Source organism: Molossus molossus, unplaced genomic scaffold (genome assembly GCF_014108415.1).
Source record: "Molossus molossus isolate mMolMol1 unplaced genomic scaffold, mMolMol1.p scaffold_m16_p_7, whole genome shotgun sequence".
Taxonomy (NCBI): Eukaryota; Metazoa; Chordata; class Mammalia; order Chiroptera; family Molossidae; genus Molossus; species Molossus molossus.
This window is the reverse complement of record NW_023425401.1, coordinates 88,344,657-88,369,842: the sequence shown is the minus strand read 5'-3', so window position 1 is coordinate 88,369,842 and position 25,186 is coordinate 88,344,657. Positions and strand designations below refer to the sequence as shown.

Below are 25,186 nucleotides of genomic sequence, written 5' to 3'. Positions count from 1 at the left end.
GGCTGCGGGAGGACCTCTCACAGCCTGTCAGTTGTGAACGCCCCACAGGAAGAACTCTATGGTCGTACCCTCCCTACCCCCAACATCCTCCGCCCCTATAAGGAAGAGCTTCCCACGGTCTGGCTGTCTTCTTGCAAGGGACTTGTGATGGATGAGCTGCAATCAATCCTCCCTCCCCGCCCCAGTAAGTCCTTTCTGCTGAAGGAGTACTTGGCCCGCTTTTTGTCTGTGGTGAACAATTATTATTTACACCACAGAACCATAGTCCTATAAACCAGTGGAGAGGTGAATCACACCTGTCTGCAAACAGCATTACTCGTTGCTGGAAGTATTTCTTTGGAACTATTTCTTTGGGTCATTGCCGGGACCAGGAGGAGAACTGGAGGTTCAACGAAGTGCCCTGTCTACCGAAGCTTCCCGTCTACCAAACGGAATCTCAAATGCCGCCTGGTTTTGGAAGCATTTCTAAGTTGTCACAGGATTTAGAAGTCAGCTCCCGCCTCCCCAGACCGCGCTTCCGGCCCTGACCGCGGGAACGGGGCGGGGCGGGGCGGGGCGGAGCTAAGGGGCGGGGCGAATTCCGAGCGGCTCTGTGCGCTTGACCTACTGCCGCCGTGGCAACCGCCCTGTTTCTCACTCCGCTGAACTGCCAGGGCATCCGAGATACAGTAACCACCTACCTGCCTTCTGCGCGAGAGAGAAAGAGCATTTACTCCTAGCGCTCGAGTACGCATGCGTGGGAACCACGCCGTCGGCGTCAGCGTGACGTCACAGGCGCGCCCGTCTGAACGCCCCGCTTTGCCCTAGAACGCGGTGAGTCAGTTTCCTAGCAGCTTCGGAGTTTGCTCGTGGGTACCAGGTGGGGTGGCACCTGGACGGCTATAATAAAGAGGCCGATTGAGTTAGAACAACGGTTGATACAGGTGCTGCGGAGAAGCTCTTTGCGAGCCTGTCGTGAGCCTGCGGCGTAGAGCATCTTGCTTGAGGCCCTGGGAGCCGCCGAGTTGCGCTGTCCCGTCCCCGCCCTCCAGAGCTCTGCAGACTTGGGGAGGGTTGGCGCGCACACATTCAAATTAGTATTGACACTACTGACTGTCCCAGTTCAGTTTTGAGAATTAAAATTGAACCTACAGTGCGCAAGTTAACATCGGTTCAGTAATCGTTTCTCTCTCCCTCTCTTTTTTTTTTATTAATCACCTAAAAATAAAGATGTTTTCCATTTATTTTATTTTTTAGAGTGAGTGGAAGGGAGGGAGGGAGGGGGAGTGAGAGCGGGAGAAACATCCATGTAAAAGAGACACATTGGCCAACCTGGCCAGGGATGGAACTTGCAACCCAGATACAGGCCCTTGCCCAGTAATTGCGCCCCCGCGACCCTTTGCTGCCCAGGCCATGCTCTAACTCGGCCAGGGCAATAGTTTCTTTTGATTGTATAGGGACTGGAGGGAGGAGGCAACATATATTTTGGAGTAATTTGCTTTTGGTGTACAATTTGTGTAAGCAATATTAAAACCGTAAAAGGGATTAAAAAATGAAAGCAAAACTTTTCAAACCCCTGTCCCTTTCCCACTAGCTTGTACATTTTAAAGCACAGTGGTAAGGCTATTTTTGGTGCAGTTTTCACAGATCCTAAAACTGACTTTTAGAGGTACTTTTTAAAATACAAAACTGAATAGAGGAGGATCAAGTTTCGATGCCTTAGGAGAATGCATATATTGATCATTCGAATAAAATTTTAGTATAATCCATTCTCTGGCCCTCACCCTCCAACAGTGATAACTAACTTAGAGGAAAAGCAAAGCAAAACTAAGTCATAGAAGCTTAAAGCAAATTATTGACTACATTTTGTATGAAACACTGGTCTTTTTGTTTTCAGCATCAAGGTATCAACTGCCCTGATTGAATTTGCTTTGGACAGCACTGTAAAACAGATTTGATATGCCACTCGAATTAATAAAAGAAGTCAATGGGGTGCCTGAAATTGAGCCGCTAAATAAACTACACAAAGTAGATTTCAGGTCCCTACAGCTAGGTTGTGATTATAGCAAGAAATATGTCCAGGTAAGAATTTTCATAACTCAGAATAGTTATCTTTTGTTTTTAGCAGTTAGATGGATGTATATCTAGGTGTGGTTTTTCTTTGAATTTCTCCTGCTTTTTGGTAACTGAGCTACTTGCATCTATAAGTCAGTGTTTTTTATCAAATTAGGGAAATTATTGGCTAATGTTCCTTGGGATTTTTTTCCCTCTCACATTATTACTCTTTTCTCTTTCTGGATTTCATTTACATGCATGTCTGTATGTTAGACTGTTTGCTATTGTCCTACAGGCCTCTGGGGAACTGTTTCTTTTTCTTCAGTATTGTTTTCTTTTTTGGTGGAGAGAGATTTTTAGATTGAGTAATTTCTGTGATCTGTTTTCAAGTTCACTGAACCTTTTTTCTGTCATATCCAATATTCTGTTATACATACTTAGTGAATTTTTCTTTTCCTTATTGTGTATTTGAGTTAGGGATCTAGGAGAGTGCATTTAAGTTAGGGATCTAGGAGAGAATGACCGGAGGGAGATGAGAGGCTTACTAGTATAAGTGAGTCAGAGAGTAAATGGAAGAGAAATAGTGCCACATTTCTGTTTTGCCCTTCTAATCAATTATTTTCCATAAAGACATTTATGTACCCATTATTCTGTTTATTTTTCATTTTCCTGGTGCTTTATGTATTGGTTTTTACCAATACGAATGAAATAAAGTTTTATGTATTGGTTTTTTTATGTTTTCCCCTTCCAGCTGCAATGGGTTTTCACCAAAGCTCTAAGATTCATAACTTTGTTGACCTTCTCCCAGCAGATAAGGACTTGGTTCTGAAAGAAAGATAGGGAAGAAAGATTCAGGCAGGGTTTCCTGTCTTTCCTATAGTAACTGCTACCATTCACCCTTTTGTACTGCCCCTGGCCTGGATATTGTCAGGTTTGTAGAGAAGAGCTTGTAAGTTGGTATGAATCCCTCTTGTGTTTGCAGGTCACAGAGGCTCCGTGCCTTTTCACTAGCCCGTAGGTGGCTTTTAGCAACTCATTAAAATGTTAGATGACTTCTTCCTACAGATGTCAGGCAGCATTATAGGATCTATTTTTAAACTTTATTAAATAAGTTATAGTTCTGTGTGGAAGTTTTCAAAGAGCCCTATCATATATTTCTTCATAGACTCATTAAATTTTAGAGCCAGAAAAAATTATAAAAACTATTCAGATTAAATACTTGATTTTTTCGGAGACTCTGATTAAATAACTTTTTTTGATCAACAGAGTTGGTTAGTTACAGAAGCAGAACAAAGACTAAACTGTATTTGTGCCTTAGTGCATTAATTTGTCCACACTGTCCTTATTCATGAGATTATCATTTTGTACTTTAAAGTTTTTCCTTAGTAGGTTTTAATTTTTTTGTAGGAGCAAACTTAATTTTTTTTCTTTAGTAGAGAATGATTTTACAGGCCAAAATACAACTAAAGGTGAGCTAGTTCCCCTTTATATATAAAATGAGGATTTGATAATATTTAATAAGATTCTTTAAGAAATTAAATTATGAACTGAAAGTATTTTTAGACCCTCTCATTTTTCTGTAGATAAATCACTTTCATGTTTTAAAAATACTGACTTAACCGTACTTTGATTTCTTGAAAGATTAAAATCAGTTGCCTTTGAAAAATGATTCCAATTTTTACTTTATATCTTGGTGTTATAATAAACTCTTTTGGCTTTTCTATGTAACTCTTTTCTCTCATTTCAGGGAAAACTTTCACGCATCTCTCCTTTAACTAATGGTGGAAACAGAACACCTATTTTGAAAATTGGACTACAAGGTATACAAACGGGTAACTTTGTATATAAATATACACTCATAGATAAATGCACACAAAAGCACAGTTTTACTTATAGGATGATATGATTGAATCTTAGTGTTCAGCCCTGCTGTAGTGGTTATTGGAAGAGAATGAAGATTATAGAGATTCTTCCCCAAAGCCAATAATATCCGAATGAGATTACTTATAGAATGCTTATTTCTTATGCCCAAGTAATGTTTTCAAAATTATAGATAGTTTGGTCTTTTTGTTTTGTTTGTTTATTGATTTTTAGAGAGTGAGGAAGGGAGAGGGAAAGATAGAAACGGAGAGGGAAAGAGAGAGAGAAACATCGATGAGAGAGAACATTAATTGGCAGCCTCCTGTGTGCCCCCCACTGGGGATTGGGCCCACAACCTGGACACATACCCTGACTGGGAATCTAACCGGCGACCTCTGGGTGCATGGGTCGATGCTCAACCACTGAGCCACACTGGCTGGGCTTTTTTAAATTCTCATCCGGGGATAATTTTCCATTGGTTTTTAGGTAGAATGGAAGGGAGGGAAAGAGGGGAGAGAGAGAGAAAGAGAGAGAGACAGACAGACAGACACAGACACACATCGTTGTGAGAAAGACACATTGATTGGTTGCCTCTTGCACGACCCCAACCAGGGCCAGGGGTCAAATCTGCTACTCTTTGGTCAGCAGGCCAACATTCTAGCCATTGGGCCTAACTGGCCAGGGTGATAGTTTGGCTTTAACTACACACACAGTTCTTTTACTCTTTGATATATGGGTGCTGGGGGAGAAGACCCCACTTGTCTAGATTAAAACTAATATTCCCAAACATCTACTTTCTAGAAGTTCAGTAAATGAAATATGTGTGGGGTGATATTAAAACCAAGTGGCAGTGCTCTGGTTCATTGTCTCACATAATTGAAGAATTAGTTCACAGACCAAGGAGTAAGCAAAAGGAAAGTTTATCTGAAAGATAGACAGATTCTCTGTAGTGGGGAATGGAACCCAAATGGATTGTCCCTGTGGCTCTGTTGCCTAGGGCTAGATATATACTTTGCTAGCTTCTGATTGGTCCTTTCAAGATATTCTGCCTTAGTAACATCCATACATTTTAAAGTTTGTGTTTTCCTGCCAGACTGTGTTCAGCCCTAGGTCATCTGTATGGGTCTTAGGACTTCCCTGTTTTGGTCATTTCAACTTCTCCTAGACTATTAGTGAGGAGGAGGGGAAGTAATCTAGGAGCAATTCTAAGCCTGCTTTTGGTCTCTCCCCCAAATCCATTCATCCAGCAATCCTGTTGCCTTGCTCCCAGAAACCAGTACAAGTATATTAGTTGGAATAGGTCAGAATTGCCAGCACTATATTCTTTAATAGTAAATAAAATTCCTTTGCAAACCAATCAGGGTTGCAGAGAAAGGAATGGATGCAATTGCTGTTCCCCTTTGGCTTGAAACCAGCCTTTCGGTTTTTTGTTTTTTTTTTTTTAATGTAATTGACATGTACTCCTTCCAGGAGCTTCTAATTTGCATTTCTATAGATGGTGGCTGGGTGTTTCTGGCCTTGGGGGCACAACACCCATGTTGATTTTAGTTTTATTCTGAGCTTAGACTAAACCTCCAGATACCCTCTGCACTGGATTGCCTGCCTCTGTGCTGAGCCCCAAGTCCTCTCAAATGTCCCCTGTGTCTCAATGTTCCCTTCCCATGGTCCCATTCCTCACTGCCTAACCTGCCTCTATCTCTTCAATATTGTTATATTATATAAAAAGGAATAATTAATACCTTGTTCAGTTTCTTTTGATTATAAACATGGGAAATTAAATAGAAAGTGGTCATTAGGTGATATTAATGTGATATTTACAGAAGTTTATAAAACGTATTCTAGTTGAAATTTGTTATAATTTTGTTTTTATGCCCAGTATAGCATTTGGTTCATTGTTTTTTAAATGTGAAGGTATAGTAAATTTAAAGTGAATTATAAACATTTTAATTATTCTTTATAATTATATTTTGAAGTAACTATTGTTTTTAGTTATTTATTTTTGTAATATTTTTTAGATTGATTTTCAGAGAGAAAAAGGGAGAGGGAGAGAGAGAAACACTGATGTGAGAGCATAATGTTGATTGGCTGCCTCCTGCACACCCCCTACCCAGGATGAAGCCTGCAACCCAGGCATGTGCCCTGTCCGGGATTTGAACTGGCAACCCTTTGGCGCACATGATGATGCCCAATGAACTGAGCCACACCAGCCAGGGTGTAACTGTTGTTTTTAAAATGTAATTGCCATCAGTTTTCATATGTGTACAAAAAACTGGTATATCTAATATGTGTTTTTCTGTGTGTGTGTATGTGTGTTTTTTTCTAGAACAAGAAAATTCAGATTCGGAGAATAATACCATCAGTGTATTATTTTTTGGAAAATTAGCAAAGGACTGTGCAAAAGTTTTCTCTGAAGGGGTAAAATATTTTCATATTACTTTATTGTTTTAGAAATAGAGTTAGAATTATTGGTGGTACTAAATTCATCCTGTAGACTTTTTTTTTAGAGATTCATTATATATTTGCAGGTCTGTAAAAAAATGATACTTAAAGAAACAACAGCTTTAAAACTGCAGCAATTCTAAGATCATTAAAACTTACCATTGACATAAAGAGGGACAGTTCTTCCTCTCACTTCATTTTAATTTTTAGTATTCAATAGAATATTTTAAAGATATATACATTTCCCCTCAATTAAAAAATTCTACTAAGATATAACATGAGTTATAACTTTATGTTTGTAATATTATTTTATAATTGTTTTAAAAATCTTTGTCTACTAAATCTTCATCAAAATGCTACCAAACCTGCCCTGGCCGGTTTGGCTCAGCGGTTGGAGCGTCGACCTGCGGTACAGAGAGGCCCGGGTTCGGTTCCCGCTAAGGGCACGTACCTCGGTTGCAGTTTGTCCCCGGCCCTGGTTGGTCGTGTGGGTGGCAGCCACTCGATGTGTCCCTTCACATCGATGTTTCTCTCTCTCTTTCTCTTCCTCTCTCTCCCTCCCGCTCTATCTGAACAAAAAATGGAAAAATGTCCTCAGGTGAGGATTAAAAAAAAAAAAAAATGCTACCAAACCTAACCCAGCAGCATATTAATGGAGTACACACCATACCAAGTAGGATTTATCCCAGTCGTGCAAAATAAGGAAATCAGTCATTGCAGTACATTACATTAATAGATCAAAGGGAAAAAAAGAAATGATTGTCTTAATTGATCCAGAAGAGGAATTTCATAAATCCTATACCTGTTCATAGTTAAAACACTTAGAACACTAGGAATAGAAGGGAATTTCCTCAACATTATAAAGTGCAATTATGAAAAATCCACAACTAAGATCATAGTCAGTGGTGAAAGACTGAAAGCTTTTCCCCTGAGATTAGGAATAAAACACAGGATGCTCACTTTAACCACTGCTGTTCAACATTGAACTGGAAGTTCTAGCTAGAGTAATTAAATAAGAAAAAGAAATAAAAGACATCTAAATTGTACAGGAAAAAGTAGAACTATCTCTATTCTGAGATAAAATGATTCTATATTTGAAACTCCCAAAGAATCCAGAAAGAAAACTACTGAAATAAATGAATTCAGCAGTATAGTAGGGTATAAGATAAACACACAAAACTCAGTAGTGTTTCTTATACACCTAACAACGAACAATCCAGAAAGGAAATTATGAAAATAATTCCGTATATGATAGCATCTAAAGGAATGACATACCTAGGAATACATCTAACCAATGACTTGGAAGACTTGTACACTGAAAGTTAAGAAAAAAGCAAAAACATTACTAGGCCTGGCTGATGAGGTTTACTGGATTGAGCATCCTCCCATGGATTGAGAAGTCCCAGTTGATTCCTGGGCTTGATCCCCAGTAGGGGGCGTGCAGGAGGCAGCTGATCCATGTTTCTCCCTCACATTGATGTTTCTCTCCTTTCCTCCCGCTCTAAAATAAATCAATAAAAACATTAAAAAAAAAATTGCTAAAAGAAATTAAATAAGACCCATATAAATGGAAAGACATGCATTTTTCTGGATAGGAAGACTTGATATTAAGCTGTCAATACTACTCAGAGTGATCTGTAGATTCAGTACAATTTTTATAAAAATTTCAGCGACTTTTTTTTTTCAGAAATGGAAAAGTCAGTTCTCAAATTTATAATGAGTTTCAAGGGGTCCTAAATTCCAAAATAATCTAGAAAAAAATAAAGTTGGAGGATTCACGTTTTATGATTTAAAAACTTACTGCAGAGATACCATAATTAACTGTATGGAAAGGGCACAAGGGTAGACAAGTATGCCACTGGAATAGAATTAAGGGTCAAGAAATAAAATATATCTATGGGCAGTCGATTTTTGACAAAGGTGTCAAGTCTGTTCAATGTGAAATTATATGGTCACTGTGGAAAACAGTTTGGTGGTTCTTTAAGCCCTCTCAGAGGAGCAATGTCCAAAAGAACTGTTTACTGGGATGGAAATCTAAATCTACACTGGCAGTATGGTAGCCACTAATCATATTTGACTAATGGGCATTTGAAATGTGGCTAGTCCTGCTGAGGAACTGAATTATAAACTTTATATTGTTTTAAACATTTTAATTTGAATAGCCACATGCGACTAGTTGATATTGTATTGGACAGCACATCTCCGGAGATTAAGCACTATTTGGTGTGTAATCTTACATATTTTTTCTGCATGTTGTATTAACATGTTTTAAAATTTATTTTCTTTAAGAATCATATGATATCTTGGATGTTAATTGCAGATCCCCTAGTATTTGGAAAGCCACATTTGGCAGTTAACTAATATTGAAGCATGTAGCTACTAAATATGTGGCTGAGTCTACAAGGAGTCTTCAGATAAGTTGCTTATAGCTAGACAGTACCTCTAAAATAATGTTGTAGGAATATTAGGTAGATAGCTTTAACACTTTTGATTTGTGGCTTTTACCAACAAGTAAATAACATGGAAAAAAACTGGTTTCTGCAAAACCACATGGTCAAATGAGATTGTACTCTCTTTTTTTTTTAATTTACATTTATTTAAGTTCAGTAAACATTTATTAAGGGTTGACTTTTTTTGCTAGACATTGTGTTAGGCTCTGGTGAAGCCAAAATGAATAAAACAGTGCTTGACTGTAAGGAGCCCGCTATTTCTAGTCGAACAGAAAATCACTTAATGGTGGTAACTGTGATAGAGCTATAATAGCAGCCTCAGTCAGCAAAACCGGCCTGGAGGATTTGGAGGAAAACACCAAGTAGTACGAAATTTTGTTTTTTAGTAGAACATTTTTATTAGTTGCTAAGCTTTTTATTATGGAAAATTTCAAACATACATATCAAGAATGTCCATAAACCCATCATCTAACTTCGACAGTTATCGGCATATGGGCTGTCTTATTTGATCTGTTTCATTATCTATGCATTTTACTGTGATATTATTTTAAGATAAATATCAGGAATTATATATTTAAACCATAAAAATTTTAGTATATAAAAGAGAAAAACTCTAAAATTATACATATGTTCAATATTATATAAATGAGTATATCCCACAATAGTATTATTATACTACTGAAATATTAACATCAGTTTTTTAAGTTTATGAAATATTATCAGTTTATAAATAGATATATGCACACATACATATCTATTTCTGTCTTCCTCTCTATTTCTATACACAGTTTCATTATTATACCTAATATAATTTAACAGTAATATCTTTATATAATCATAGATTTAGTCAGTATTCCAATTTCTCTGATTATCTTATAAATTTTTTTTTTTCTGTGAGGAGGAGACTGAAGTAGGTATATCAATGTGGCATCTTTATAGTAATTCAGAAGCTATCCTGGATATATAAAGACCAAAGCTAAAGCATTTGTGGAATTGCAATAGAATTGATTAATTGTTCACGTGTGTGTGGTTGTTGGTTGGCAAAAAGTAGTTTTTAGTTTTTGAGAAAACATTTATGTCTATAAAAACAATTACTCCGTAAGTTCTGTTGTAGAATTTTAAAAAATCCTTAACATTAATTTCTCCCACATTTTTCTTTTTCTTCTTCTTTTTTATTTTTTGGTACGTGCCCCTAGTGGGAACTAAACTCGGGACTCTCTGGTCTGCAGGCCGATGCTCCAGCCTCTGAGCCAAACCGGCCAGGGCTCTCCCACTTTTTTCTACATTAATTAAATATTTAAATAAAAACAGTTGTCCTTGGTTATTCTGTTCCCGCTAAATTTTCTTAATCTGGTATAGCATATGTGTCTAATTACTGCCACTTTTGGGAGGAAATCTATCAGTATGTTCTGAAATATATTCTTATCTAAGACTTTTTTTTTTGAAAAAGCATTTAAATTATTTAGGGAAATATTTTGGTTGATTGCTCACATAATAAAAAATACAAGTTATAGTGAAATGGTTGCCCACAAAAGTCAGATTTAATCACAACATTCTTTTTTGTTGTTGTTGGTGTAGTCAAATGAGCATATAAACGTGGATTGTTTGGAAATTTATGGTAATATTTAGGACCTTCTGGTTTTCTCACATCAGAATATTGGTACTTCTTTTTTTATTTATTTATTTTTTTTATTATTTTTTTTCTTTTTTTATTTCTTTTTATTGGTACTTCTTTTAATAAGGCAAGCTTTTGAACACCATCTTGTAATCACTTTAATTTTTTTTCTCCTCACTAATCAGCTGATAGGATTCTAGAAATCAGTATAGTATCTAGTAATTGCTGAATGAGTGTGGCATTTGTCCAGGGAGGTGAATTACTGAGATCATTGTAATAGTGCTGGGTATGAAGAGTGTGTCCAGGACTGGTATTCAGCCATCATGTACAGGTATATGACTATTGGTTATTAAAATATTCAAATAATCCTGTAGAGAATGGCAAATACCTATTGTTTGGAGCTTTCCAAGCCTGCCATTCTAGCCAGGAAGCCCTGATGTGAAGAAGCACGGCACTCTCCTGCTGTCTTCCCTACATGCCCCCCACTCCCAACCCCCAGTCAGGGCCTTGCCTCTGGTTGATGGTTCTGGCATTCTGGTGAGGAAATACCTGTGTATGTCTGGTCCTCTGAAGCTGTGGCCATGTACTGGCTTTGTAGGAACTAGAGCTTCTGCTGTTTATAGTCTTCTGTAGTTTGGATATTACTCCAGAGTACATCTATGTCATCTAGAAGAGAATGCAAGAGCAGTAGTATGTCTTCATTTAAGTCGTTTACAGATTTATTCAACAATTTATTGAATACCTACTATGAGCTAGGCACTGGTGATTAAAATAGACAAAGTTCTCGTCCTAATAAAGCTTATTTTCTAGAGGAAAAAGACAGACAATAAACAGATAAATTAGTATATGTAATTTCTCAAGTGGCACACAATGCTATGCATAAGATAAAGCAGTGGGAGAAAGGACATCTGGACCTGAATCCAGGAGTTTGGCTTCTCAACCCTGCTTTTCTTCCAGTTAATTATTGGATTTTGAGTAACTATTGAATATCTCCAGATCTAAATGTAATCAAATACAAAGTGAGGATGTTGAATTAGCTGAGACTTGTTCTGGCACACTAACTAGAGTTTCAGATCTTACGATGATGTATAAATAATTCGGTGGACTTGAGAAATGGTACTATGTTTATGAAACTTGTCTTAAAGTCTAGAATAAAGATCCATTTCCAGGAAACTGTCAGAACATCTACCTTTTTTTTTTTTTCTTGTACAAGAATTTTGGGAATAGATTGCCAAATTAAAATTTTGTCTTTTTTGCTGAAGCTTTGTGAAGAGGTGGTGAATTATTTTTTTTTCCTAATTTATAAGTCAAACAAAGAAAAGGAGAATCATTGTAGTGATTTTTTCCTATTCTGAAAGACTGTTATTAAGTTAGTGGAATAGCTTAAAATTTTACTTTAGAATTTGAGGAAATAAGATAGTTGCCATGTAATTCATATCCGCAAGCTCCTAAAACCGTTCATCTGACTACTTCACTCAGAATGATAACTAGAGTAATTTTGGATACAATTTTAAAAATTTGATTAAGATATAGTCTTGTTTCTAAATATTTATATATATTTTTATTGACTTTAGAGAGAGAGAAACATTGATGTGAAAGACAAACATCGATAAGTTGTCCCTGTACCCACCCCGACTGGGGATCAAACCCACAATGGGTATGTGCCTTGATCAGGAATCGAAGTGGCGTCTTTTCAGTGTATGGGAAGATACGCAGCCAACTGAGCCACACTGGCCAGGGTGGTTGAAATATAGTTTGAATCTAGTTGGTATATCACAGCAAAGTTCTAGAAGCAAATAGTACTAAAAAAGAAGTGTCACCTGCAGTCTGCTTCAGACCAACGTAGGTCAGGAATCATTAGTTCTCTATAACTGTTTTGATGAGGCACTTTTGTAGTTGGCTATAAAGACCTGTCGTCATTGTATTATTCTTATTATAATGTTTGCCCTTGGAAGTCTGACTTTATTTCAGTTTAGTTAAAATAATATTTATAATCATAGTTTTTAATTATTAAGAATTCAGTGTTTGCCCTGTCTGGTGTGGCTCAGTGGATAGAGTGTTTGCCCAGGCACTAAAGGGTCATGGCTTTAATTCCCGGTCAAGGGCACATAGTTGGGTTGCGAGTTTGAATCCCAGCTTTGATCGGGGCATGTGTGGGAGGCAACCAATCGATGTGTCTCTGTCACATCAATGTTGCTCTCTCTCTCTCTGTTATCTCTCTTTCTCTTTCTCTCCCCCCACTCCCTTCCAGTCACTAAAATTCAATGGAAAAAATACCCTCGGGTGAGAATTAACAAAAAGAAAAAATATAGAATTCAGTGTTTAAGAAATTATTATTATTATTATTATTTTTTTTTATCCTCACCCGAGGACATTTTTCCACCTTTTATTCAGATAGAGCAGGAGGGAGAGAGAGGAAGAGAGAGAGAGAAACATTGATGTGAAAGGGACACATCGAGTGGCCACCACCCGCACGACCCAACCAGGGCCGGGGACAAACTGCAGTTAAGGTACGTGCCCTTAGCGGGAACCGAACCCGGGTCTCTCCAGACCCGGGTCTCTCCAGACCCCAGGCCGACGCTCTAACCGCTGAGCCAAACTGGCCAGGGCAAGAAATTATTTTTAAGAATAATACTCTTTAGAAATGATGAGGAGGAAAAGGAGAAGGAGGGAGAGAATATGAATGAATGTGAGAATAAGTAGGTGTTTCAAAGGGGAAGACGCTTATTTAGAAAGATAACATATTTTTGAGCTAGAAAACTTTACTACAATACTTTGTTGTGGTAGAATAAATTGAAAAAAAAAAAAAAAGCAAGTTTACTGACTAATTTACATGTGAATACTAAGCTATAACTTATTTTCTCTGACTCCTCATCCTCTCCCCTCCACAAAAAACAACGAATGAGTGCTATTAGCATCTTTCTCATTTTCCAGGCTGCTAAGTGTGCATAGGCAAGTTTTGCCCTAACACATTGAATAGTAATATTTAGTTTTCATGAATTATAGAACATGAAATTTAGTTTCATGTTCTTATTTCAGATGAGCTCTTTCCTTTGTGTATTAAAGTACTACTTTTTACATTTTTAGAGATTTCAAGTACCCGGGTCAGGAAATAGTCTACTTCCTTTCAACTTGCTAACATCATTAAAGTTGCTCTTCCTTTATTTTCTTCCTTTATTTTCTTCTGATATTTTTTAATGAGTAAGAAAAACTATCTGTTTCAAATTCCTGCCATGGAGAAAAGACCATTAGAATGCATGATCAGAAAGAGCCTCTAGCAACCTTTTTGGAGTTAACTGGCTGTAAAACCAAGGCCTACCTACTTAATCTTTGTGAAAGCACCAGCGGTTTGTAGATGAAGATGAGTATCTTAGGGTGCAGGATCTTCAGCGAACCCACAGCAGTGTTTAGGTCTGCCAAAAAGGTTCTTGAATCAATTAAAAGTGTATGTAAATGTATGTATTTTTAAAGAATTTTATCTCTGAGGAGGCCATCTATAACTCATCTCATTCTCAGAGAGATCCATGAATGCATAGTCATCATGCCCTTTTGAAAAATTGTATACTTGAAACCTATATAATTTTTTTAACCAATGTTAAAAAATAAATAACTATATACTATCCTGGTATATAGTTAAGTTAATATTGAACTCCAAGAGTAAATAGCTCTGTGCCCACATTATACAGAAATAAAAATGATTTGATAAGAAAAACTGGTATCTTATAAAAATCTTGCATTGTTTTCAGAAAATTTTATGATCATGTATGTCAAATGCTAATATAAATACAATATTTTAAAGTCCTAAATAATTTTTTGAAACATTTCTTAAAAATAATACAAAAGTATCTTTTGTATTGAGGGCAATATTCTAGGTAAGTTGGTATGAGAGAGGTGCATGTGTATTATATGAATAGTATATATATGTTTAAAATTTATTTCACCTAGGTGTATGAGTTTCTCTTTACCATACAGTTCCTTCCTCCTCATTATTCCTGGATGTGTCTGTGACTGTACGTGTGTGTGTGTGCATGCTTGTGTATGTTTATGTTTTTTGGGAGGTTCGTAACTTTTACAGAGTTTCTGGCTGGAATGTTTGTAGATGTTTTCAAGTGGAATGATAAAAAGAGATTGTAAATTCTAATCTCTAGTAAATTAAAGAGATTAAATAACTTTTCTGTTTCTTTTCCGATCCTTTAGTTATTTTACATAGTTTAATAGCAATTGGTAAAGGCTGTACTTAGGGGGCTGTTAGGTAGATTTTGCTTAAGAAATAGCTAGTAGAAAGCATTTGTTTCATTTTCATTTATTACACCAGCTTCTGAAGTTTAACCAGTTTTTTTTCCTAACCTTTTACTAAAATATTCTATTACTAATCTTTTATATATTATATGACTAAACTTTTACTAAGAATGTTATATTACATTTGTGTGGAATTTCACAGATTACATTTGATAAACATAGTAACTTTAGTAATCCTCTGTGGTGATGGTCATTAGTACTGTTCTGATAATAAACATTCTAGGCCTAAGGTTTGCTATAGCGCTTATAGTAAGGGGAGAAACAATCTCCACAAATATATTCTTTTTCTGTCTTCTGGAGATAGAGTGGACTTGAATTAAGTCTTGAAAATATTTGGTTTAGGTTTAGGTTCTGCTTTGAAAATGTTCAAGCAATGTGGAAAGGTATAACAGAAAAGCAGACGCTACACTGCTACCTCTGGACACATTCTTGTCACCCAGACCCACTGTTAGATAAAACTACTACTTTTGTGTGTGGTATCCTTTCAGCTTTTATAAATATGTGTATATATGTATACTTATGCATGTATGTGGATATCTATATATGCATTTATATATAACCTTTTATGTATATTTTATACCAAATGACTTTAAACTACCCATGTTTTGTAAATTGCTTTTTTCCACAACATATCTTGGACATCTTAGAGGAGGATTTTTAAAAATAAATACATGGTATTGAATGCTAGAGATCTATCTGCTTATATTTTAAATATATCTTCATCTTTATTCTTTAGGATTCTAATATTTATTAAATTCTTATTTTAGAAACAATATAAAATGTTATAATATAATGAATTAGCAAAATGTACAAAATATGTACAGTATATTAGATATTAGTATTTTACCTAACTGACATGTGAAAGGCGTTTTCTTCTATTGAAATTTTAATAATATGTATTCATTAAAATAGAATAGAACTATACTAGCTAATTAGTACTTGTCAGATAACAGAGGATGTTAATAATGCTAAGTCAGGATTTATCCTTTTTAAAATACAATGGTGAGAAGACTGAGGTCACAATTTAAATTCTTCCTGGGTTTAAAATCCACAAATGATGATCATTTGGGAGGTCTAAGGAGTGTACAGTATTAAGGTTAAAGATTGTTGAAAATAAAGGCAAAACTTTTTTATTTTCCCTTTATTGATTTTAGAGAGAGGAAGGGAAAGGGAGAGAGATAGAAACATCATTGAGAAAGAACTATCAATTGACCACCTCCTGCATGCCCCTCACTGGGGATCGGGCCCACAACCTGGGCATGTGTCCTCACTGGGAATCTAACCGGGGACTTCTTGGTGCATGGGTAGATGCTCAACCACAGAGCCACACCAGCTGGACAAAGCAAAACTTTTTGTATAAAACAATGAATTTTCTGTTTTGATTTCTGCACCCTTGTTATTTTTTAATTCTTGCCCAAGGATGTGTTTATTGACGTATGTTCCTGTTCCTTGACTGGGGATTGAACCTGTGACCATTTGGTATACTGGAAGACGCTCCAACCAACTGAGCCACATTGACCAGTGCTGATTTCTGCACTTTTATTTGACACTTGCTTGTGCCCTTAAGGTATTTGAATACAACAAAAATCTTAAAAGATTAAGAAATAAATTTGAACAAAATTAAAAATTTTTGCTTTGCTGAATAATGATGCATTTTGGAATATACGTGTTCTAATTGAACCTCGCTCAATGAGTCTTTTTTTTTAGTTTTAGCTTTCATTTAAAGTAAGTTTTAGCATTTAATATGCATATGTAAAATACAAAGGAAGACTTTTCCAAAGTATTTTGGAAGTTTTAAAAAATATTTTATCACAAAACTGTCATAAATGGATTTCTTCTAATCCAGTTTTCTCATCCCTGGAAGATGTGGTTCTGAAAGAGGAAGTAGAATAGTGCCTGTGTTGGATTTTTGTGTTGATCTGTAACTTAATATGGCTGTATATGACCTTAGGCTATTCATTTATCCTCTCTGGACCCTTATTTTCTGAAAAATGAAGGCCCTTTTCAATTTCTACAATGTGAAGATGCTATGAAGTAAGTTTTGTAGTATGTATAGCTTATTTAAAATTTAATGAAAGTATTATCTTTATATATTTTTATTCATATATTTAGTAATACATTTAGTTATCTAAACATTTTGGAATGTTTTCTGTTTTCTACTATGCTAGATGTCAGAGACATCTTAACTGAATAAGATAGTTATGGACCTTGCTAATTATGGAACAGTGTTCATTGGAGAAGAGTGGAATAACTACTATGGAATTAATTTTTTTATCCAGATGTAATATGTAACTAAGAAGACTGAGTAGCAGAATGAGAAAAGTGGAAAGAATGAGCACAGGGGTACTGGGAGACTGGATCAGTCAGAAAGAACAGCATATTTAAAGGCCTAAACTGAGGATCCTGGAATACTAAAGAATTATGAGAAGGTGGAATTCCAGAGTGGGTCACCATATGTGGCTGGTGACATGGATGGGTATTAGATTATATAGTGATTTGTAGGCCATTGAAAGATTTTGTTTTTTGTGATATTACATATATTACTTACAATTATGTCCTTGATGTTACAGGATCCCCATAAATGCTAATACTCACGAAATAAATTTTTTATGTTAGAGAAACATTGTCAATCACTACACTGTTAGTGATGTCAGATCTCTCTACTCTTTTTCTCTTTAACAGTGTTTTAAAATATGATAATAAGGTTTGCAAGGTCAGTAATAGTAAAAATTACTTAATGCCTGTTAAAGTCAAATAAGTGTTTTTCTTTTTGGGTTATCAATTGTTTCATATTATCTGTGCCCTTTTTATGCTCACTAAAGGTATTGTTTTGAGGATTTTTAATATATTGTCTATTAAAATTTAGCAAATTAATACATTGGTCTTGTGATTCACATTTATGTTATTTACCTATTTGCTTTTTGTTTTCATTGGCTGATTGTATTTTTTATTAGGAGATATTAGCATGTAAAAAACATTTGTTAATGTGCAAATAAGTTGTCTGATTTTTTGCCTTTTAATTGTTGATTTTTCAAGAACACTTATTTATGTTAAAAGATCTGTGCTGATTTCATTCATTTTCTCTGAGATTGGTTTGCTGGAGAAATATTCCTGTTGGCTGAACAAGGGCTTACTCTTCCTAAGGCACTGTGACAGGGCAGTACAGACACAAAAGGGAAATGACCCATTTGCTGATATCTGAGTATCGTAAGTTAGCTCAGAGAGTTCAGTTAGACCAGATGTGTTTTCACGTTTTATAATATTCATGCACATATATTGATAAAGCCTTATCACTTTTAGTAGCATGGCGTCCTTCTCAGGCTGGTTTTCTAATACTTTTTTAGCAGATTGAGAAAACACCTACTTTAATATAGCAGAATATACTCTTAGCATTGAACTATATAATTGCCATTCTTGTTTGAACAGCTTCAGTGTGCTTTTCCCAGAAGCTTAGAACTTAGAATAATGCTTATTAAATCTAAGTTTCAACTGAATCTAATGAGTATTTATACTTATTTATACAAATACTTATTTTCTTTGTATGTGAGTTAATTTAAAAGCCATCATGAGACTTGTCAGTTCATGGGAACTGAATCCTAAGAACCATTTTTTTCTCTCTGTTGTTTAGATCTGTACTTCAGTTTTTACCAGTATTAATTAATTTATTAAACAGATATTTGTTGAGCACTGATGATGAACAGGGCAGACGCCTCTGCCAGTCACTTGTATGGGTTATACAAATGGGTAATACATTATTCTTAGTCCCAAGAGTTTTAAGGGCATTAAAAACAATAAGGAAAGTTTATAAATAACACATAAAGTAAAAAATATTAAAGTGCTGCATAAGAGAATTTAGAGGAAAAAAGAATTATTTTTCTGGGAGAGGGACAAAAATCTAAGCTAGACCTCACAAGGAAGAGCATTTATAGCCCAGACTTTAAAAGATAGATAGGGTCAGATGTTTACAAAAGAGACAATGCTATTATTAGTGGGGCCTCACAGAAAGCAGAGAGTATATGTGGAAAAGCGGTAGGTATATAAAAGAATCCGGTAGGCGTAGTATTGACTAGATGTATGCAGAGATAAAACAGGCAAGGTGCGTCAGGGTGAGATCACTGAGGGCTTCAGTGCACTTTATGTGTGTATATTCATATATAAGTTCATGTTTATAAATATAAATAAATGTAACAAAGTTTTCTTACGAATGCTGATGTTCAGCTTTTAGTGATTTATTCCTTTTTTTGAAATGTTTTCTCCATCATAAAAATATTCTAAAAAAGTTTAGATTACACAAAAACATAGAAAAATGTACATCTGTACCCCTACCACTTGCATTTAATGTATTTCTTTCCATATAAAATTTATGTTTAAGACATTTTTAAGTAAAATAAATGATAACATGAGCTAGGTTATATTTTATGCTTTTAAGAGGATTTAGAACTGATAAGCCAATGATTCCCTACTTCTATTTATCTTTGTGTGTTAGTTTGATTAAACTCTAAATCTCTGACTAAAATCATAATTTTTTCATTTAAATTAGAACATACTGAAATTGAAAGCATTGTCCAGCTGGTGTGGCTCAATGGATTGAGCCTCTTCCCATGGACTGAGAGGTCCCACTTTGATTTCCAGTCAGGGCACATGCCCCGGTAGTGGGTTTAATACCCAGTAGGGGGTGTGCAGGAGGCAGCCAATCGATGTTCTCTCTCATCGGTGTTTCTATCTCTTCCTCTCTAAAAAATCCTAAAAACCAATTTTTTTAAAAAGAAAGAAATTGAAAGCATTACATATTTTTCAGTTTGTAAAAGTAATTTATTCCAGAAGCAGTCTTACTGTTTATTTTTCTTTAAGATTGCTTTAAACATGGTAGAAATGTAGAGTGAGAAAAGGAACATTTTCTCCCCTTAACTAGGAAGAGTTATGGTTATTTAGCATTATCAGTAGAGACACAATTGTGTTGACATCACCTGAAGGAAAAGAAAATGCAGAAATTGGCAGAGCTAAAATATCTGAATAGTGCCAGAGATTTTAGAAAGGCGATATAAGTTCCTTCCATTGACTCACAGACTGTTTACGGAGGGCCTGCTGTGTGCCAAACCCTGTAAATACAAAGCAGACTCCTGTCTTCAAGCTTCTCACAGCCTAGTTAGTGGATCCAAATGGAGAATCCTGGGATTCGACCCCAGACCCTTGAATGTGCAAATCTAAAATTGTCTGTGCAGAAGACTCCCACTTGGTGGAGAATAAGATTATTGAAGGAAGCTGCCTAAAGCCTAGGAATTTTTATGTATAAAATCCTAGTGATAAAATTAGAGGAGTAAGATAAAGAGTGTGTGTGTGTGTGTGTGTACACACACATATATATATAATGCACCAAGACAGAACTTGTTGAGTGTGTATGTCTCAGTATTTGGAAAATAAGAAGATTTAACTATAGAATGAGATAGGCAGTAATAAATGCAAAATTTCTTACTGACTTTTTACTACTGTTAGAAGCCAGAAAAATCTCTATTCTTATTAGTTTATAAATGGAAATTTCTTATGTCCTATACCCTGAATTTATAGGCACATATATTAGCTTTGTAACACTGTGGAGTTTTTGTACTGAGACATCTTACTCAATGTAGTCTTTCAATTCTGAGATTATTTCATTTAAATTTCATTCATAATACTGTTGGATCATCTGTTTTACCTTCATTGTATTTATTTGTTCAAACTTATTGACATAAATTGAGATAAACATTGATTTTTAAAGGCCCACTAAATAAATAAAATTTTTCAAGTGAGTTAGTGTTTTCCTGGTCCATGAAGTGGGATGTTATACCATCTATGGCTACACTGTTGATACTCTTTTAGAGGTGGTGGTAGGCTCAATCTTATATTCAGAAAGCGTTAAACAAGTTAAGCTAACCAGTTTTCTATTTTATAACATGATTCCTGTTTTTTAAATAATAAAAATAAGGACTTACATGTCATTCATAATTACAGATATTTTGATAATGAAAACTTTTTTTAATGTAGGACACCATTGCAGTGGCAGGATTTATTGTTTTGTCTTCTTCTACAAGCAGAGATGGTGAACATTGCTTATTTTTGAAAGCATTTGAGGACTTCAAATCAACTGTTTATGTAAGTATAACTTTTAGTTCTACTCATGTTATAGTTTTAATGAGATAAGGTGATAGAATAGAAGTAGTGTTTCTGTAAATCTGCAGGTAAATTATTTAGTCTGATGGAATTATTTTAATATTTTGAGTTTTAAAAATAGAAACTTTTTCTTGGTTTTATTTTTAAATGACTCCAGGTAGAAAAGGAAAATCCCTTAAAGATAGTTATTTACCCATGAAAATTTAAAAACTCCACAGACACTTCAGACCTGATCTTATTCTTTGCAATTATACTGTCAGCCTCTTTTGATGATCTATTTGATTTCACTTTAAATTGACCAAGTGTACATTTTTAGGTAAAATTGATTTCCTCCTATTTTATTCTTTATGAAGGTGCTCATTCTCTGTTTTTTTCAGCTTTTCCCTCCTCCAGCCCCACCCTCCACTCCCAACATACATTTGGAGACCACCTACCTGTTTGAGGAAAGCTGTCAGGCAGTGTTGGATCAAGCTGTGTGCTTACAGACCAACATCTGCCTGCCTTTTTTAGTATGCACAAGGGCATTATTGGACTAAGGGTTATCTGTGATATTAAAATTAATGAATTAGATTGATACTTAGCTGAGACAATTTTGCACATGCCACTCTTAATTTGTAAGCCATAACTTCATGCCACTCTGATGAGTTTGAGTATTATATATAGTTAAGTATGTAGTTTTACTACAATTAAAGGTCTGTAATCACATTGGATGTCGTTTGCATACAAATAAGCCCTTTCTGGTTTTTTTTTTCAGGTTTATGTTAAATCTGTAATAGATTTTTCTACAGAATCAATGTCTTTGGTAAGATGATAATTTGTTTAATTTAGAATATGTACACATACCCCTACATATACACACATATAGTACACACATATATATATGTATATTTGATCCACTTTATAATCTTACTTTGCAGTAGTATCGATACAGTGGGAAAACAGAATATCTACTTTTTTGATAACTGATGTTACATTCCATTTATCTATTTACCTAGTAATTAATGTCTGGTTATTCCGTTGTCTGGAACATCTGATATTTTGTGTAAGCCACAGACATAAGAAAACTAAAATGGAAAAGTTTTATTGTATGAAGACATTGAGATTTCTACTACTTTTATACCTCAGGCAAATGTATTTCTGTCATTTTTATCAACTTGTATTTAAACACATTATTATGTGTTGAATTATGTAATTACAAGTAGTTTATTACACTTGTCACACATTTTGCTCTTCTTTATTTTTCATTATTTTATAAAATTTTGTTATGTCATAGCAATGGGAAGGTTCCCATTTTTACAGGTGAGCTACTTGTAGCTACGTGAAACTGGAAAGTAGCTAATGTATTGGTAAAGTTTAATACAAAATTAATGTTCTATGTTGTTTCTAATAGACAGAGTTCAGAGATTTTGTTTCTAGTTGACAGTGACTACTAGATACAGGTTTTAAATTCTGAATAATTCTATAATGATATAATTTGAATATGTCATTTAGGGAAAGTATAATTAAATACAGACTTTAAAAAAACCTCAAATATTAGTATTTCTCATAATTGTTATAAATAGGTCAGGTTCAAATATTTGATACATCCATGAACCCATAAATAAGGCATAAGTAAACAAAGGAGCCTCTAAACTTCAGAAAAATTGTTTTTCAGAAAGCCCAGGTATTCTGAATTTTAGAATATAACTTAACGCTGTGCATACATATACTGGTTTCTTTACATGGAAAGACAAATTAGACTTAAGTTGTTTGTTGGCCACGAAGTAACAAGTGCATTACTTGGATGACCATAATAGATATGGTTATTGAGCTATGCTGGCCTTCCTCATTCCTCTCTACATTAGGGAGATACTTCTTAAGATAGTATATTGAGTCTGGCCTGTGTGGCTCAGCGGTTGAGTGTTGACCCATGCACCAAGAGGTCGCCGGTTTGATTCCTGGTCAGGGCACATGCCCAGATTGTGGGCCACATTCCCAGTGGGGGGCATGCAGGAGTCGGCCAATCAGTGTTCTCTCTCATCGAAGTTTCTATCTCTCTCTCCCTCTCACTTAATGAATAAAGGGGAAAAGAAATCAAAAGAAAAAAGATAGTATATTGGGTAGATCATGGGACTAGATGTCTGAACTCTTTTATGGACTGTTTGACTCATGTGAAGATATATCCTCATGAATTGCTTTCCCTTTTCTTTCCAAACTTATATACAGTTATTTCAGAAAATTTTGTTTCTCTTACTACCCTTTTAAATGTCTTTATACCATTTATAATCAAAACCCGGCTTTATTTAGGCCTAAATAAAATCTGTATCCCACAAGTTCTGAAGTGATATTACTTAAGGTAAAAAACCAGAACCAAAATCTCTTAAATATCAATTCTTAGAAGTGTGTACAAATTGTACCATTTATAATCAAAGATATTTCTAAGAAAAACTAATACTAGTGGTTTTTATAGCAACCTTTTAAGTTGTGCATTTCTTTTTTTCAGGCTTCATTCAGCCTCTTTTTAGACACTTAATAGGAAAAAAATGCAGTTAGATCATCTTTGATCATAACATAATTATAAAATGTAAATGCTTACTATATTCACTGTCTTTCTTCAGGTTCCAGCAACACGTTATATATATACACCCCTGAATGAACTCAAGGGTGGCATGATTGTCAATGTCTATGGTGTTGTGAAGTTCTTTAAGCCTCCATATCTAAGCAAAGGAACTGGTAGGTATTAAAATTGGTCAAGATTTTAATAGACTGGAACTGTTTAATTGGTTTCAGGAACACAGCATCTTTAGTACCCTTAGAAGCTCAATTCTGATTTACAGTTGCCAACCAACATTCATGTGCGTTTTTTTAAAATGTTTTTTTAGTTGATTTTTTAGAGAGAGAGAGAAACATCGATTTGGCTGCTCTGTGCACGCCCCCTACTGGGAATCGAGCCCACAACCAGGTTATGTGCCCTGACCAGGAATTGAACTGGGACCTCTCAGTCCAGGGACTGAGGCTCAGTTCACTGAGCCACACCAGCCAGGCTCATCTGTATTTTTTGTGCTATTTTTATTTATCAAATAAGCATGGTCTTTAGATTCCAAAGAATAAATGAAGAAGATGCTAACCAGCAACAGGACAGCGTATGAAAGTATAAAAAAAGTCTACAAAACATAAACATAGACAAATACAAAATACTATTATACTATAGCAGTAACATGGAAATTACCTTAATTCTGGCCTACAATTTAAAAGACAAAAGTATAAAAAATAATTACCAGTAAACATAAGTTAATGGATACACAATATAAAAATATGTGAATTGTGGCATCAATAACGTAAAGTGTATATGTAGGGGGAGTAAAAGTGTAGAGTTTTTATATGTGGTAAAATTTTATTTATTTTATTTTTATTTTTTAATGCTCCTCACCCAAGGATTTTTTTTTTCCATTGATTTTTAGAGCATGGAAGGGAGGGGAGGAGGTTGGGTTTCGGAAGGGGAAAGAGAGAGGGAGAGAAAGGGAAAGAGAAACATTGATGTGAGATACACCAATCAGTTTCCTCCCACATGCACCTGGACCAGGACTAGTGATTGAACCTGCAACCCAGGTACCTGTTCTTGGAAAGGAATCAAAACCACTACCCTTTGGTGCATGGGCCAACACTTTAACCACTGACCACACCAGCCAGCACGGAAGTTTATTTTTTATCAGCTTAAGCAGATAACTGTAGGAGGTTTTGTGTAAACTCCTTGGTAACCACAAAACAAATACCTATAGATCAGTGGTTCTCAACCTTCCTAATGTTGCGACCCTTTAATACAGTTTTTCATGTTGTGGTGACCCCCAAACATAAAATTATTTTCATTGCTACTTCATAACTGTAATTTTGCTACTGTTATGAATCGCCATTGGAAATATGTGTTTTCCGATGGTCTTAGGCGACCCCTGTGAAAGGGTCGTTCGACCCCCAAAGGGGTTGTGACCCACAGGTTGAGAACCGCTGCTATAGATGATACACAAAAGAAAATGACAGCCCTGGCCGGTTTGGCTCAGTGGTTGGAGCGTCGGCCTGCGGTACAGAGAGACCCGGGTTCGGTTCCCGCTAAGGGCACGTACCTCGGTTGCAGTTTGTCCCCGGCCCTGGTTGGTCGTGCGGGTGGCAGCCACTCGATGTGTCCCTTCACATCGATGTTTCTCTCTCTCTCTCTCTCTTCCTCTCTCTCCCTCCCGCTCTATCTGATCAAAAAATGGAAAAATGTCCTCGGGTGAGGATAAAAAAAAATAAAAGAAAATAAAAAGAAAATGACAAAGGAATCAGGTGAAACAAGGAAGATTGTAAGATAGGAAACAAGGGCAGAAGA

The 25,186-nt window shown here is 35.6% G+C and overlaps 1 protein-coding gene across 1 annotated transcript in view; it reads left to right on the top strand.

The window, feature by feature from the left end:
• Window positions 1-755: 755 nt before the first annotated feature.
• Window positions 756-25,186, top strand: part of POT1 (protection of telomeres 1) — a 96,302-nt gene continuing 71,871 nt past the window's right edge. The window contains exons 1-9 of the mRNA XM_036247459.1: window positions 756-813; window positions 1,877-2,061; window positions 3,782-3,866; window positions 6,218-6,309; window positions 16,649-16,731; window positions 17,380-17,410; window positions 20,719-20,826; window positions 21,599-21,646; window positions 23,442-23,556. Of these exons, the coding sequence (XP_036103352.1) occupies window positions 1,939-2,061; window positions 3,782-3,866; window positions 6,218-6,309; window positions 16,649-16,731; window positions 17,380-17,410; window positions 20,719-20,826; window positions 21,599-21,646; window positions 23,442-23,556 (685 nt within the window). The 5' untranslated portion in view covers window positions 756-813; window positions 1,877-1,938. The remainder of the gene's footprint in view (window positions 814-1,876; window positions 2,062-3,781; window positions 3,867-6,217; window positions 6,310-16,648; window positions 16,732-17,379; window positions 17,411-20,718; window positions 20,827-21,598; window positions 21,647-23,441; window positions 23,557-25,186) is intronic.